Source organism: Scleropages formosus, chromosome 1, assembly GCF_900964775.1.
Source record: "Scleropages formosus chromosome 1, fSclFor1.1, whole genome shotgun sequence".
Classification (NCBI taxonomy): Eukaryota; Metazoa; Chordata; class Actinopteri; order Osteoglossiformes; family Osteoglossidae; genus Scleropages; species Scleropages formosus.
Window position 1 is genome coordinate 44,892,031 of NC_041806.1, and position 17,018 is coordinate 44,909,048.

Below are 17,018 nucleotides of genomic sequence, written 5' to 3' on the forward strand. Positions count from 1 at the left end.
TTTAGATACCAGTGTGATGTCACTGTAACTAATGGCAGTGTTAAATGTCAAACTGCCATGTGTTGCAGACATATAACAAGATTTTTTTTTTTTCTCAATAGCTACTCATTTACTACAGTTATAATGAATTCTAAATATGTAGAAGCAGGAAACATTCTTTTGCTTTCCTTCTCGTGCAGTGAAAGAAGTCAAAACTAAGGAGCATAAAGGTGCAAGTACGTCATAAAAGATGTGTTTTCCGAGAAAGATATTTAACAAAGTTATCCAGCCTATTACTTTTTGTGGTTTTGCAGTGATTAGATCTTTTTTTTTAACAGAGCTTGACAGAGAGAAGCTCAAAATTTTGCTTAAGAGGGCTAAGGCCAGATTTTCTAACTCTCATATTGGTGTTCTTGTGTTTATTACACTGGTGTGAATAATTAAGACTAAGAATACTCCACACATAGCAAACAACAGCAAATGTATTCAGTATGAGCAACACAAAAACTAAAAATAGACTTTAATGTAGCAGCAATATAGCTTTGCATCAATTCTCTAATGGCCAGATGTTTATTCATGCAGAACCTGAAAAAGAAAGGCCTAAACCTTTGGTGAAAAAGGGTAAGGTTGAATTTATTTGTGCCTTAATGTCCGATAATAAAGTTAAATAATTAAGATTCATAATAGTCTCTGTACAGCGGGTTTTATGTGTCCAGATTTCCTTAGTGTTTACCACAGGGAGTTTTGCATGCTATACATGACCTGATTTCTTTACCCAGCAGACACTGAAAAAGAAAAGATGAAAACTGCGCTAAAGAAAGGTAAGATTTTTTCGGCACTATATTTATTTAATATATTTAGTTTTTCCTTCTGTGTTCAGTCATTGTTCATTTCAGGAGTCAGAAGTATTAGACTGGTTTCGTGTTTGAGTGGAGGCTTGGTGTACTTTCCGTTGGGGCTTAGAGTGGGTCGGAGGGTTTTGTATAAAAAGAGGTGGAGGAGATGAGGTGGTGGGTTTGGGTAAACATTACATGTTGGGTGTCGAGATTAGTGGGCAATTATTATATATATTCGTATATTATTTAGGTATATGACTGACAGCTGGATGTGGCCAGGGAGCTGGACTAGTAATTGTGTTTTAACAAACTCCAATAATAAAAAGGAAGGCTGCCAATATAGATAATATAAAAAATGAGCATTAGGAACAGCATAATCCAAAATAAAGGGTATTTATTACGACTGGTTTCCACTGACCAGTTTCTCAAAAAGAGAAACCTTGGACTGGTAAGAAAGCAGAATTGATCATTTCATTATGCGTTCCTTAATGTATCTGTTTATATAATGCACAATATGTATGATGACAATAAAAAAGCAATAGAGGAAAGTATTTTGTGCTGTGGGTGGCATTGCTGTTAGAGTTGTTACATAAAGGACCCAGATTCAAAATGGACCTCTTGCTGCGGTACCTTGAGCCAAAGGTACAAATTGCTCTAGTAAAAATTGCTCGGCTATATAATTGGGTAAGTAACTGACATTATACCCTAGGTTCCTTTGGAGAAAACCACCCGCTAAATGAATACATGTGAAGTACAGCAGCGCAGTATTCTGTAAAGTGTTCTACATTCGTAGCTCAAGAACCTAGAAGTGCATGGTTTTTTAATGATTTACACACTTCAGAGTTTTGTTTCAGTTAAATGAGCTGTGATTGGTGGAACCTTTCAAACCGTTTTCGTGCGATGTTTATTCGGAAATAGACGCATTAAATCCATTCATTCTGAGCTGGGTGAACTTATATGGTAATACCCCAGGATAAAATGTCAGGGAAATTTATACAGTGTGCGTTTTATATTCTTCTTTCACATCTCTCAGATTAGGATTCACAATCTATTGCGCTCTTACTGGAAAAATTATATCTCCCATCATTTGTGGCCAGATACACTTTGTGATTTTGCTATGACTTATTTTAAGTGAATTACACTGTGACTTCCCCTGGATCCTGATTAAATATAATTGGTTGATGTAAAGACTGACATGACAATAAATTTGCTGTAAAGGAACTTTTCTCTTTCACAAAGGACTGTTTAGGCAAAAAATGTGCCTTATTTCGTGACATTTTGCTATTTAAATTAATTTTTCTTTCATCTTGTATCAGTAAACGGATAAAATTTAAATGTATCCTTATACTGACTGTAATTTTCAAAAGCTGTTTTTGTAAACCATATGACTGCATGTTATGTATGCACCTGTATACGATTGTAGTTATGTGAGTGGGGTTCACTTAGCAAAAGTCTATGACTATGTTGATGTATTAAAAAGGTGCAGTTTTGCTACTATTGCAGGAAAAGGTGGTAAACAGTGTGCAGGACAAAGTACACCCCACTTAACCTACAGCACGTTCCCTGTCACTGATCATGTGATCAGTCAGATGCTTTGGGGGCAGCAGGTGGCGTAGTGGTTAGGGTCGTCTTGCGGTCTGAAGGATTGGTCTGAACCCCCGTGCTGTAGAATCCTTGATCAAAATACTAGCCCTGAATTAATACAGTAAAAATACCCTGCTGTGTAAATGGGTATACCATGGTAAGGTTGTGAAGCTGACTATCTACCATTGTAAGTCACTTTGAACAAAGGCGTCCGATAATCAATGAATAATAATATGAAATGACCAGAATCTAACAAATCTAACAAATCTCCCCCGGGAAAATACAAAGATAGAAGTGTGTTTTGATCAAACCAGGTCTTGTCAGACATTAAGAGATTAGCGTTATCGTTATACTATCAGTTCCCCTTACCGAAAAGAAGTGACGTGTGAAAGAAAAGAATGCAGTGATTCACATAGCATTTATATTAGTCACTGTCCTCTCATCCTCTCTTTCAGATGGGTTCAGAAACAGTAGACGAGGTTCCTCCGTGACTTTCGGTGGCAGCAGGATTATGTTTACTTCCTGAAAACGCTTAGCTGTACTGTAATATACATATTGCTGTCTAGATGTGCTTACGTGAGAAATGCTTTCAGCAACATGCTCATGCCATAATTTGCCCCATTTGGTTAACTTATTTATAACTGATTGTGTGCCTCTCTCCCTTGTTAGTCACCATCGCACTCCTAATCTTCAAAAGCATTGTTACTATGGCAACCAAACCCACAGCAGGCAAGACGGTGCCCGGGATCAGAGGGTAGCCGAATTAAAATATTTACTAAGCTTTTTTACTTGTATGCATACATGCATCAGCGGACGGGGCATCCAAAGTGTGGATAACACTTCGAAAGTCTACAGTGGCACACGCAGCACAAAGAATCGCGGTATTCAGGCCTGTCGTGCCCGGGGGTATTTAAAAACGAGCGGGGCATGTTTGCGATCGACCATGTCCCGCTGCCAATTACCCTCCCCTCCACATCACCCCCTCCCACTTTAAACTCCAGCCCTGTAGTGTCAGTTTTGCGCTTTGACCTCAACAAGTAGGCTGACAATGTAGCAGCATACGGCGCAGATTTCTAATGTTATAATCCAGACCTATTATTGTCATAAATGATTGCAGGGTGCAAAAGTGATAGGAAAACAACTGCGACTTAAGTATGTTGCATTGATTTTTTTATCACCCTAGTGGAATTGTGAGCTACATAATACAAAGCATGGTTGCTTGGTAACACAGACTTTTCAGGAGCCGTCAGGACAAAGATTTAATTAAAAAAAAATAATTGAAAGGTATTAGTGCCTTGTGTTGTACTGGGTCCTGTTCAGGGTATACCCTGCCTTATACCATATGCTACCAGGATAGACTCTGGATCACCACAACCCTGCATTGGACAAGTGGTTGCTGAGAATGACGAAATCAAGTGGATGGATTTCATCTTACTACTTACATGAAAAAATGAATTTTATGGAAAAGCATGTTTGTTATCTATGGAGACAGTTTAATCAAGTGGATGGAAGAGATTGAATTGAGTTGCAAGCCACACACTTCTGTTAGAAGCTGACTCCGCAGAATTAACCCCTGTCCATCCGATCAAAGATGGTTTCTTGAAATAATTGTGCAGCTATGGCTGCAAGATTACTGAAAGGTCACATAAAGTTAAAGGACATTTTCAAAATGCCCTGCAATATGTCTCTTTCCATATGAAATGTCGCTGTCCACATTGTCTTGCTGTCTCCAGCAATGCAACTTTAATGTCAAAAGTCTGCATTAACAGTAAAACAATATATTTTTTTTATATTATTTTTATTTTAGAACAGCAACACTTGGCAACAACACAAAAACTGAAACTGCATCATGTGGTGGTGGTGTACAGTAGATTTATACTGTTTGTATAGATGATATATGTGAAGCGTAATGGACTTTGTAAATATTGTATAGTGTTCATTTTTCTCACTTACTCTGGCACTTTAATAAACACATATGGCAGTGCAAGGGGTTTTCTGACATACCAATAAAGACCAAACCAGAAGAAGCACATTGGCCTCCCAGAAAGACATGAGATGCGACACATATATATACTTTTCTTATTGCTGTTTTTTGGCACACTTTTTTAGCTGCATTTTTTTGCACAGATATTACAGGAATATTTAACTGCAGTAAAGTTAAACTTTTGCTGATGTTGCCTGAATATCAAAGATGATTGTGATGTTCTCTTTCACGGAGCCAGAGTCTAGGTAACCAGCCAAAGCAGGTAGAGTGCCATGAGCGTAAATCGCCCTGCCGTGTTAACGTGTTACCGTGGTATTGCGGGTTCAACATCACTAAGTGATCTGGACCCCTATGCGGTGCTTGCCCAAGGGCTACAGAGCCTATCATGAACATTTAAGAACATAATAATAAGTAGCACTGTTGTTTCACAGCTCCTGTGTGGTGTGAGAGGACATGGGTTCAATCCCTGCTCAGTCTGTACGGAATTTGCATGTTCTCCCCGTCTCTATATTGGTTTCCTCTAGGTGCTCTGGTTTCCTCCCACAGTCCAAAGACATGCATCTCAGGTTCCTCCACACTGTGTGGGTGACAGAGAGAGAGAGTGTGTGTGTTCCACTGATGTATGGATGAGTGACCTAGTGTAAGTAGTGTATCTGGCAGTGTAAGTCACCTTGGTGAATAAGGTGTGTGGCCTGATAACACCAAATAGAGCTCATTGGAAGTCGCTTTCGAAAAAAGTGTTTGCTAAATAAATAGATGTAATGTATTAACCACCTGCTTGATGTCTCGGTACAGAAACATCTGAAAGGTCAAAGGTCACTGATAAACCACAATGTTTTTATGCACATGAGGAAATGTGCAAAGCAGATTGGGTTTGCCTTCAGCACGCATCACCGCCCTTCCGTGCGGAGGTGAGATGTTTTGTGCGCAGCCTATTTAGCTACTAAAAATGCACACAAAGAGTGGATCCATTGTGTTGCCTGCTGGATTCCTCAAGCTCGACTCATCTTGCTGAAATGGTTTATTTGTAGACTCCTTTCACATTCAGCGAGGAAAAGCAGAGAGAAAATACACCTCCTATGAATGCGCTTCTCCGAACGCGCCCACAAAATTGGGCACTAGAAGCGAAGTTTGGCTTTATATTCTGTCGCGTAGCATCACGCATTTATGAATGCAGATGCTTTTGAGTGCTGATTTTCGCCGTTTCTCGTCTATTTTGAAGTGCTTATGTTTTTATTAAAATTCATAGCTAATCTGGACAATCTGGACAGTAAATACAACTGGGGTGTAGATACTGTTGGGTGGCTAGTAGCAGAGTAGTTATAGCTACTGCCTTTCAATCCAAAGGTTATAGGTTCAATCACTACCTCTGGCTGCAGTACCCTTGAGCCAGACCCTTATCCTGTATTGCTCCAGTAAAAAAATACCCACTTGTGTAACTGGGTGAGTAATTGTCATCTTTACACTGTAAGTTGCTTTGGAGCAGTGTCAGCTCTATGAGTGAGTGTAAAATCGTGGTAAGAGTACACAGTAGATGAAGGGAAGGTGTTGGTTCATTGAAAAAATCAACTACTTTGATCTTTTCCAGTGTAAAGACAAAAAGTGTGGCCCCTAAACCTTGGTGCTCATGCTCTTCTGAAACACAGTGGGTCCTGGTTCAGTGGAAGTGGCGGTGTTTGTCGTGAACTTTAACTAATTAAAGCAGAAAGCACTTCTTTCATTACAGCACTTTTTAAATTAAAATTCAGCTGAAGCCAAATTATATTGTCAGTAAAGAAGACTAATGATAGAGGCAGCGTCGGTTTGATTGAATCAGGGCTGTGCTGTACTGATTCTGAAAGGCATCACTGATGTGAAAGTTACTCATCAGCAGATCATACAGTATTCAAGGCAATTAGTGTCAATCATCACCATTTCTTTTTTTTCTCTTACATGAGAAGAGGAGAAAATGAAGGATCTCAAAGTCCCTGCGGCTGAAGGTGCGTTGCAGAGAAAAGATGCTAAAGGGGGTCATGCCTTAAAAGTAATGAATTGGGTGACTAATACAGCTGTTTATAAACTTTTAGAAATCTGTAACAGGTGCTACGCTGGTTGGTGCTGCCATCTTTAGACTAAGATGCTATAGACTCAAATCCCACCTCATGGTACAGTACTCTTGTTCCAGGTACAATACTCTGAACTGTTACAGTAGAAATTGCCAAACTGTTTAAATGGGTAACAACTGTTTGCATTTTAACATGAACATCGCTGTACTGATACTTATCAATTGTTTATTTCAGTAGCCAGTATGAACAACCTTTACGTTTATTCATTAGCTGATGCTTTTCTCTAATGTAGTGTACAATGTTAAAGAATTTAGAGTTACTTGTCTGTTTATGCAGCTGGAGGATTGTTAGTAGCACAATTTTATGACAGGTATATTGATCAAGGGTATTACTGGCAGAAGTGGGAATTGAACCCTCAGCCTTTGGCTCTAAAGGCAGCAGTCCAAACCACTATGCTCCCAGCTCTACCTTCATCTGTGTCTCATGTACTGTATCTAATAGTGTCTCATCTTACACACATCGGCTGGATGTGACATTTGTAAATTGTTCTGTTTCTAACTGCAAAGTCACTTTTGATAACACAGACGTCCCTTGATTAATTTATACATTAAGTTCTGTAAAAATCTCAGCTATGGCAATAGTTAAAAAATATTTTGTAAGACTTGTTAAAACTTTAATGTAAGGTTTTTATATGCCTGAAAACATGTTATTATCATAAACTCCCATTTAATGCTGAATGTTAATTGATTTATTTCAGAAGTGTTAGTCATCTTACAGATAACCCATACACACACAGCGGTTGAAATCGCTTGTCCTGAATGGGGTTGCTGCAACTAGGAGCCTAATCTGGCAGCACGGTGCAAGGCTGGAGGGGGAGGGGACACACCCAGGATGGGACACCAGTCCATTGCAAGGCATTGCAAGTGGGACTCAAACCCAAGACCTGCCAGAGAGCAGGAGCTGGCCAAACCCACTGCACTATCACACCCCTTACTTACTGCTACCCAACGTTGACAGATACCAGGATAAGTAGCTGGTGACACCGACACTGCAACGCCTTGCACTTTGTGGAGCCCCTGTAGCCTGTCCTTAAATCCTGCAGTGTAGATGTCCTAAGGTACCATCTCAAGCAAGTCCTCACTGAGCAGAGTTTTGTCTGTCAGGTGCAAACCTGGGGACAGTGACAGTACCACCTGACGGTGAAACCCTGACACCGGCAGTAACTGCATTGAAATATCACAAGATTTTTTTTTAAACCAAACTCCGAGTCTTTCGAAAGCACCAGTGACAGCTGCCACTTTTAAATAGCGATCGTATGGGTAAGCAGTCCGGGGTGGCCGCAGCAAGGCATTCTGGGATAGCATGGCGTATTGCACGCTGACCAGGGGTAAGTGCCTTTTAGGTAATGAAGAGGGTGAAGGGGCAGCCAGTGTTTTATTGGCTTCTTGAAATGCAGGCCATGGCCAGCAGTGGGGAACAAAAGCTTTTAATCAATAAAGCTGAAACGAACGGCTCAATTTAATTAACGATCCAAAGACCAGACCGGTCGATGGAAATACAGCGAAGCCGATTCTCTGTGTTATTATAGCAGCTGCTATTATTAATTTATTTTCTGTTTCATTTCATTATTTCATTCCTGTGAATTATCTGTATACAATTAATCCATTAGTAATTCTTTTTTAAATTTCCTTTCCCCACCCTTGCTCATTTTCTCCAGCGAGCTGATCGAGGAAATATAAGTAAATGAAGTAGATTGGGAATTGAATCAATATATATCAAATTCAGCCCCATCCATGTTAAGGAATTGCAGTGCAGACATGAGTATGTCTAATTCCCCAAATACCACAGATTATTTCATTTGTATGGCCCAACTGCTTCCTCCCAGTGGCTTTGTGGCTTTCTTTTGAGCCCTGGCGCGATCCTACTGATTTTTCTCTGTATGTGCATTACGTTTCTATTTAATTCCTAACATCCTTATCTTCTCTTTGTAGCACAGACAAAGCCCCGTCATGCTGCAAAAATGACCCCACCAGGGAGAGGTTCCTCTACTCGTAAGTAACGCCGCCATTCCACAGACACATCTGTCATACTTCATGTCGTTTGCTTCTTTCTATGACAGGTTTTGTACATGTGCTAATGGGACTCTGAGACAAACAAGATTTTTTTTTTTTTCCCAAAATACTCAGTAATTCTCTGAAATCAGTCCTTATGGTGGTGCTTTAGCAGAAAGATGAAAATAAACTCAATAAATAATCAAACCGGCAATTCGGATAGCAATTACGTATACTTGTGTGCTGTGGTCGCAGAATCTTTTGCCGAACCAGGTATTTTACCAAGGATTAAAGTTGGGTTCCACTTCCCACCCCTTTTTACCCCATTTCACTGTGACTAATGGAAAAAATCAGACCTTCTTTTGTACGCTCAGAAGGGTGTGCAAAGTGCAGTAGATGTGGAGAACATGTAAACCACGGAGCTTTTTTCCCTTCAAGGAAATTATTGAATGGGTGTGAGCACATACACAGTACATAAATGATTTGCAAAGGGTCATTTTAACACTTCTGCCTACAAATTTTATATCACCATATTTAATTTGCTGTATATGGCCTGCACATAGTTCCATTTACATGACTGTTTCTTGTAGACTAATTTCTCTGTGTATCCAGGCTTCCACTGCTCATTAATGCTTTTGGCTATGTCCATTCTGAGATAATTATATCAAGGCAGAATACAGAAATAAACAGCTACACAGAAATAATTGCTCAGATAAGGGAAAAAAAGATTTTCATGTTCATGAAATTACATTAAAAAAACACTACTAATTGTTTAAATTGAATAATGTTCAACTATATTGATAAATAACATAAAGCTTTTGCAAGTTGTTCTCTTCTTTCTAATTTTTTTATTAATTCTGTTCATTTTTATTTCTGTTACATTTACAATAACGGGAGCAACAGTTACTGGGCAGAATTTATTTTGTGAACAACTTGTACTTACCTCAAATATTGTTGTTGACTTTTTCTTCTTTCTTATCGTCACGTCTCAAGATCCAAAAGCCGAAACAGGTAGCTATTTTCATTTGATCATATATACATATTCCGATACCTCGGTTTGTCTCTGAATTCATATTACAACCTGTGTAAAAATTTTGTATAGGCAAAGAACAGGAATAGCTGTAGCACACAAAGATGTTTTGTTATTAAATGTTTTACAAATGGCAAAAGCTGACAATTTACGCCGATCGAGAAAATACGGTTTTGCTCCGATTGATATTTTCTGAGCAGTCTTGTTAACTGAGAGACAATGAAACCATGACCCCTCAAAACTCCCTGTTTTTTCTATTTTCTCACATTCAAGATCTTCATGAATATCAGAAAAAAAAAAAATATTTGTTTAGACCTCAGTGAAATTTTGTTCATAATCTGGCCATGAAATCCTTGGTAATTGGAACTCACATGTTCCATCTGAGGTCCACGTGAACTGCGATGCCCTTGTCCTTTTTCCCTCTGCCGCTCCAACACCTTGCGGTACCTTGGCGCCAGCTGCAAGATTTTATTTACGCCTTATGGGGCAGACAACATCAGCCAGTTTTAGGAAATTGGAACTGTCACCTCACGTGGCTTCAGACAAAAGCAGAGACAGAATTTTCGTAAATCCAACAGCGCAGACTGGTTTCTAACAAGTGATCTGAGGGGGTCCCATTACAGCGGAGTGCTGTTTTAGCATATTGATGTAATACTCGGACTGCGTCCAAGAGCACATAGCTCATGGCTAATTTGATGTGATTAAACTGCAATCAGACTGATGTCAGCTTGTGTTAAGGCAAATGCGAGTCCTCGTTCCATGCAGTGAGCGTTCCTTTCTCCCGATCCACAGGTAGGCCAGCTCAGGTCGACACAAAGTCAACAAAGGATGCAAAAGGTGAGCTGCTTCTCAGCATCTGGTGACCGGACCAACGCACCAGTGACTGCTGTAAAAGGGTTAGTAATGTACCTTCCCTTTCACCTAGAACAAGATGGGAAAACTCCAAAACCATCAAGTAAGTATAACCATGGTACCATGTGAACACTCGTTCAAATATATGAGCTAAATTTGTTGGTACTGTCAAAGAACCACATTGTTTTCTGTATTGCCATCCTTCCTCCAAAATTACACTCATTCTGAGATCGCAGTTTGTGATATAATTTGTGTGTGCTTTGCAAAAAGAAATAAATATCAGAATATTGGGGAGATGCTGAATGACAGGTTGAAACATTTAGGAGGTGCATTTAAATATTCATGAGGACTGATTGTGCTGTGATTGTAATTGCAGTGCATAATTTACCTGGATGCCAAATATTTAAAAGCACACAAAACGATTTAAGGGCAAGTGCTGCTTTAAGAGTGCTTCAATGTCTAAAATCTTAAATCGTTTTTTAAACGTTTAAGTCCTTGTTTGTGGATTTAGAAACGTCATCTAGAAATGAGTTTATTAGACCAATTCTGGACTAAGGGACTAAGGTTAATACAGCGGTCACACTTTAATGAGATAAATGAAATTTATCATTACCTTGTAGATTATCAGGGCTAAAAGTTTGGCGTTCTTCCAACACCTTCATCAGACCCTTGGCACTATGCAGAACACAACCGTAAACGTCCTATTTCTTTCCCATTAAATTCTGATACGCGCTTGATGTTCAGAAAGTGTATTTTATTTGTGCAAACTAGTGGAGGTTTACAATTGTAGTTCCATCTAGTTGCTCAATTTCCCCATCATTCTTGTTTTGATTTTGATTTCCGTCATGAAAGATGTTTGGTTTCCTGGACTCGGCACCGAAGACATCAGGGCTGTATGATACTCCAGTCGTATCTGCAAAACATGTCATTCACTCAGTGACAGAGTTAAAGTGTCCAGTTATAAGTGAAATTTATACATAAAGAATAAAATTACAGTAGTCATGTTATATGAAATGTCAAAGCCTTCACGATGAATGAAAATCCAGCTTCATGGTAACGTCACACGAATGGTATGATATACAAGGATAAATGAAAGAACAAGTCCTCTTTGAGAGCGGCAGAAATTTTTCTGTACAGTTTTGTTGCTATTTTCACCCATTTGATCCTACCACTGAAGAGATCAAGGCAGTCAAACTCAGAGAGTCAGTGAGTCCCAGCTCAGCCACGCGTGTAAAATGATCATTCCCAGCGCTAAAGTCGTCATGACAGAACCGAAATCTCGGCACGCGGGAGCGGACGTGAGGCAGGGCCTCCGTAATGCGATCGGTCGGCAGCTGTTGATGGACCATCCATGACCGAGAAGGATCACAGACCGTCTCCGGGCCACTGTGTCTGATAGCTGGCTGGGCCCAGGTGAGGGACGTTCGGTATGCCGCACGTTGAACTGTGAGCTTTGAGCCGTAGCGCTGCCCGCTTCTCTTAAAGGAAATTCCTTTCGGTGTTTGGGTGGGACAGCATGCCACTAGAAATGTTTCAAGCAATTTTGCAAACAAGGGTAACGTCATATGTTGACACTGCTTTTGTCTTCAGTCTTTTTGTTCGCAGAATTTCTCATAAATGGGAAAAAAAAATTACTGCGATCATACCCTGGTCATTTAAGGGACAATTTGACCATACATATAATGGCCTCCATTCTCTTACACAGTTTTCTCTTGGTGCTCTTTCAGTCCAATGAATAATCCTTAAACTAACGCCAGCGGTCATTCTCAGTCTGCGTCCCCCCTGCCCCAATAATTGGCTCTTTGAAGTGTTCATTTCGCTGGGGGAAAAAAATGAAGGGCCTGGTGACATTACGGTCCATTTCTATTTCCTAAGTATGTGTCGGTCTGCTTCTTTGAAACGATTTAATGAGTCTTCGATGAATATTTAAAATGTCCATAAGACGTTTCACAAGGCAGATGTTTGACTTTGAACCCTCCATTGATTTTTTTTTTTAAAATCACTTTATTCCCTTTTCCCTTTTTAAACAGCCCCTGCTAAACTGCTGGGTGCTCCTGCAGCACATAGTGTTAGAGGCTATCTTGTAGGGTTTGTTTCCAAGACCCTCAGCTTCGCTGACAACCTTTCCTCATCTCGGCATGAAACCCCACAGGGCCGAACACGGTGTACATAGTAAACCCCGTTACCTTTACCTTTGCTACTCACAGGGAGCTGTCTTTCTCCAAGGTCTGTAGGCTGAAATGCTTCCTTTCTCGCACTGTAATGTATACACATGCATTATTTATAGCTCCTGAGTGACATATATGGGCAGCCAGCACAGCGGTATCGCAGATAATGTCACACGAGCAGAGCGTGAGCGTGAGGTTCGACGCAGTCTCCCAGCATCCCTCTGCCCCTGCCCCTCTTTCTTCTCCTGTCTCACTTTATTCCTCGGGTTCATCTTCTCTTTCCTCCCTCTTAAAGAACCTGCTGGTGTGGAGGAGGCCAAGGCCAAGACAGAGCCAGGTAAGTGTCACGGACTCCTTCCTCGACCACCCGTGCATTTTCACCCCGTTCGCCACCTCATTAGAGGGCCGCGGTCCGCACCAGGTCCACAGGGTCCATTTCAGAAGCTGGGACCAGGTCACGATGGAACTGATAGGTTCAGACTGAATCCTTTGTTCCGAAAGTTTTTGGGCCTGGGGGGGGGTGACATTATCTTCTCAAATGTCCTTGTACACTGAGTGGGAAAGGACACTCTGTTTCCCTGTCCAGTCTGGCAGTCACCAACGTGTCCCTTCCCTTCCAATGTCCTTCCTTTCAGCCAAAATGCCCTACTTCCAGTGTGTCCTTCTTCGCTCCAAAAACACCAAGTACCCTCTATACCCTTTCACCCCTGCTCAAAGTCCCATCACCAAGCCCCAGCCGCCAGAAAGGAGAGCCAGGGCAGCTGGGCACTAAGACAGCGCCTCCTACAGGTCAAGTTAATTTCTCACCGCAGCTGTCCCCTGCGACTGGAGGGCTGTTCTCTTGCTGGGGCCATTGTGGGCCACAAGCATCTTAAGAGGTCTTGACTGTTAACCAAGGATGATCTTGAACAAAGAGGATGAATGGTTCTTTAACTTTTTTGTTTTTCTTAAGACTGGTCGAGCTTCCATCACTGTTGGTGTATGAACCCCATTCCTTTACATGCAGCCGTGATGATGTCTTGCAGTGTTTGTCTCTTCCTCCGTTTCAGTGCTGTGTCAAAAAAGCACTTATGAAAATTCAATTATGAAAGAAGCAGAATGCATCACGATTATTAATCCACTGTGGTGGTTTCGATATCATGAGTGACACAGCTTATCTTATATAGTTTGATTTTTATTTTTGACGGCCAAAAGAATACGAAGTTTAACCGAAAAAATCAATTTATTGTCAGCTTGTACGTATAAATAGACATATACTGTATATAATTTAGTGTAAATTTGCAGTTTACAGTTGGGGTTTCTCAAATTCAATTTGAGATATTTCATCGTGCTAATGCGCCTCAATCTCAAAATGTGCAAAGAGAAATATTAGTTTATATATAATAATTTATTTGCTATATGTGTACATTTACTAATTAATTTGTATGGTGGCAATATCTTAAATTATTGTCCACCGTGGCAATATCTTAAATTGTTTTTAAACTATATATTTAATTAATTTATTGTAAATGTGACATGATACTGTGGAATGTGTGTCGTAGTGCAGGGAATGTTGAAAACATGTATGTTAATGTTTTTGACCCAAAAAGAATCTGTGTGTGTGTGTGTGTGTGTGTGTGTGTGTGTGTGTGTGTGTGTGTGTGTGTGTGTGTGCGCGCCGCTCTATTTGTGTTTATCTGTAAATTTATGTCAGCTTCCTATGTCTCGTTCTGCACCACTGTTTCCCATAAGCCCTGTCTGGCAGCAAAAAAAAAATCTTTGAAACATGTTTTTGCTTGTTTAGAAGAAGAACTATTTCTGGCTCAGCATTTCTTATTTGCGTTACACATTTGGGAACCACAAACAATAAAGCTGCTGTGGAAAGTTCGAATTTGTTTTACTTTGTGTCATCACAGTATAGGTAAATATTGTGTATTATCGCTAATCAGATTTCTTGTTTTTGGACGGTGAATAAAGTTTTAAAAAAAATTGTACAGATTTCAAGACCTACCTTAAATCCATAAAATATAATCCATTTATTTTTACCGGAGGATTAATACGTACACAGCAGGTGGTGTAGTTGTCAGGGCTGCCATCTTACAATCTACGGGTTCCAGGTTCAAATCCCCCTCCTGCTGCAGGACACGATAAAGATATTTACTCTGAACTGATACAGCAAGAATGTTGCACTGTCTAAGTGGTCAAATCATTGCAAAGCTGGTTAAGATTGTTGCCTTGAACAAAGATGTCAAATAAGAAATGTCATAATAATTGCTGCAAGAAAATTCTAATGCTGCTCGATGTGTGGCTTTGCGAAAGAAGCCTTTGTTTGCACCTTCATTTAAGGTGGATCTACAGAGAACCCAGAAAAGAAAGTTCCGGATCTTTATGTTGCCTACGTTACGTTAAGGTAACCATGAGAGAACTGCTGTAGCCCACCTAAAGGTGCACATAAGGGCACCTCCCTGCTTTCGATGTGTCTGTAAAGGAATGACGGGAAAGGGAAAGCGACGAGTATGTCGGCACGAGCTCCCGCAGACGACGAGAGAAATAGCTACCTCTTGCAGGACTGTTTACGCGACGTTGCGCGTGGCACCAGAAGAGGGCGATGTAGTCAAAGTGAGTTCTGGTGTCAACGACCAGCAACGGTTTCTCACCTGGTATTGTGTTGTACTGTACAGCTGGTGAGGGCGATGTTCTCGCTGTCACTACGCCATTACTTCCTACAACATGTAACATGTGATACGTCAACTGATGTGTTTCCGCCTCATTGTAGCGCGGGTGCTGTCTGTAGGCCTCCTGCAGAATTAATTTTCTTTTTTTTTTTTTAATGAGGCCAAAGTGGTAGAATCGCACATTTTTTCTTTAATTGCCGAAAAGAGCACGAGTACCGCACATGTTCCGTACCAAAGTGCACCTTTTTAACAGTTACCGTTTTTCAGACAATACAGGAAAAGTGATTTTATGGAGCTGCATTTTGTGAGTCCATTAAAAATGAAGTCTGGCTCAATTTTATTAAACCTGTTCAATTCCTCAACTGAAATATAATACGTGGATGTAACTGGGTATTTTTTTATTTATTCGATAAGCAAAAGGAAGCCTCCAGAAGGCATTCTGTTTTTTTAGAAAGTGCACGCAGGGGCTCGGTCACAGTTCGGTGGCCCATCAAAAGGTCCCAGGGCTGATTCCACCTCAAACCTGCTGAGTGTCACTTCGTCTCCAGCTTGACAGTCCATGACACATGGATGTCTCCAGCTGACACAGCCCAACGTGAATGACTGATTGTTTAAGCAACTGACGATGACAATGATGAAATTTTATGATGGCAATGATGTAAATGTTGATAATGGCAATGATTGTATTGCGGTATAGTTTTGCTTAGGAGGTATTAGGCTGTTCCAGATCAGATTGATGCCAACGATGGGTGAACGGTTGGAACGATGGTTGAGGCACCTGGCTCTCAGCTAGAGGTGGAACGCGCAAGGAATTTGAAGGTTCTCACGGGAAAATGGCATGGTAAATGGACCGACCGTGGAAAAAATGAGAGTGAAGGACGGCAAGCTGATGTTGGGTGACAGTTTGGGTTTCGTCTGAAGGAAAGAACTGACCGAACGTGACGTGTCAAGGGACACGCAACGCGGCCATCGGCCTACTTTAACAGCACCGGGAAAAGAATGCGTTTCACAAACTCCTCTGCTGTGAAACATGTCGATTATATTTAGATTCTTGTTAGTTTTAAATAAATATTTGAATTGCGTTTGGTTCTTTTGCATGATTATAACTTCGTATTGATTTTAGGTAGTAGGAGATCACCGCTACGTCCACTGGCAGGCCGTTACACACAATCTGGGTTTGTAAAATTCCATCTTTTTTGTCTTAATCTCCTGAAAATTCCCCAACTGTGATTATTACTGCATCAATTTTAGAAACTGTTGGCTACACCAAGTGCGGCTGATTGCTTAAAGCTTACAAGCGTAAACACATTACTGGAATCACTTGCCTTGCTTGCAGAATTATCAGCACTGATGTTATCAGTGCTCAGCATTATCTGATATCTTAGGATATCTTTCCCATTATTTTCCGCCCACCTCAGCCTTTGATTTCTCTTAAAAAAAATATGGCAGTTTAATTTATTCTAAAGCAGTGTATTTCGCTGGAGACTCAACAGTTCTGGATATAGCTGATGTGAAATCAGTTTACCTTAATCTTAATTATAATTATGTGAAAGATCCAGCTTATCCAGCACTGGAATATAAGGGATAATGTGTATAAATCATCTGCATATCACCATTTTTATGGATTTCTAGGTTGTGTGTGAACAGTGGGCTACCTTTTCTATCTATTGCTTTTGCATGATTTGAAGGTGTGCTGACAGATTTCCTTTTTGATTAAAATGCTATTTTTGTTATGTAAGTTACAGCAGACAATGTGTGAAGTGTGATAATGCATCATGTTATAACCTGAAACCGTTTTATTGAAAACAGAGTGAATAAAATAAATAATCCTGGAA

At 40.4% G+C, this 17,018-nt stretch overlaps 1 protein-coding gene across 2 annotated transcripts; it reads left to right on the forward strand.

The window, feature by feature from the left end:
- Nucleotides 1–770: 770 nt before the first annotated feature.
- LOC108928529 (triadin-like) lies at nucleotides 771–17,018 on the forward strand. Of its 2 annotated transcripts, XM_018742495.2 has the most exons (8): nucleotides 771–800; nucleotides 6,324–6,362; nucleotides 8,420–8,479; nucleotides 9,473–9,490; nucleotides 10,302–10,346; nucleotides 10,435–10,464; nucleotides 12,825–12,866; nucleotides 13,165–17,018. In XM_018742495.2, the coding sequence occupies exons 1-8, from the start codon at nucleotides 779–781 to the stop codon at nucleotides 13,299–13,301; spliced, it is 393 nt and encodes a 130-aa protein (XP_018598011.1). In that variant the 5' UTR covers nucleotides 771–778; the 3' UTR covers nucleotides 13,302–17,018. The 2 variants fall into 2 exon arrangements, with proteins under 2 accessions (XP_018598011.1, XP_018598012.1); XM_018742496.2 differs by lacking the exon at nucleotides 9,473–9,490.

Bases quoted from the DNA above. Each gene is read 5' to 3' on its own strand.
- LOC108928529 (XM_018742495.2), top strand. From the start codon at position 779: ATGAAAACTGCGCTAAAGAAAG. The intron at 6,363-8,419 runs GTGCGTTGCAGA...TTCTCTTTGTAG, and splicing joins CAAAGTCCCTGCGGCTGAAG to CACAGACAAAGCCCCGTCAT. The intron at 10,465-12,824 runs GTAAGTATAACC...TCCCTCTTAAAG, and splicing joins GAAAACTCCAAAACCATCAA to AACCTGCTGGTGTGGAGGAG.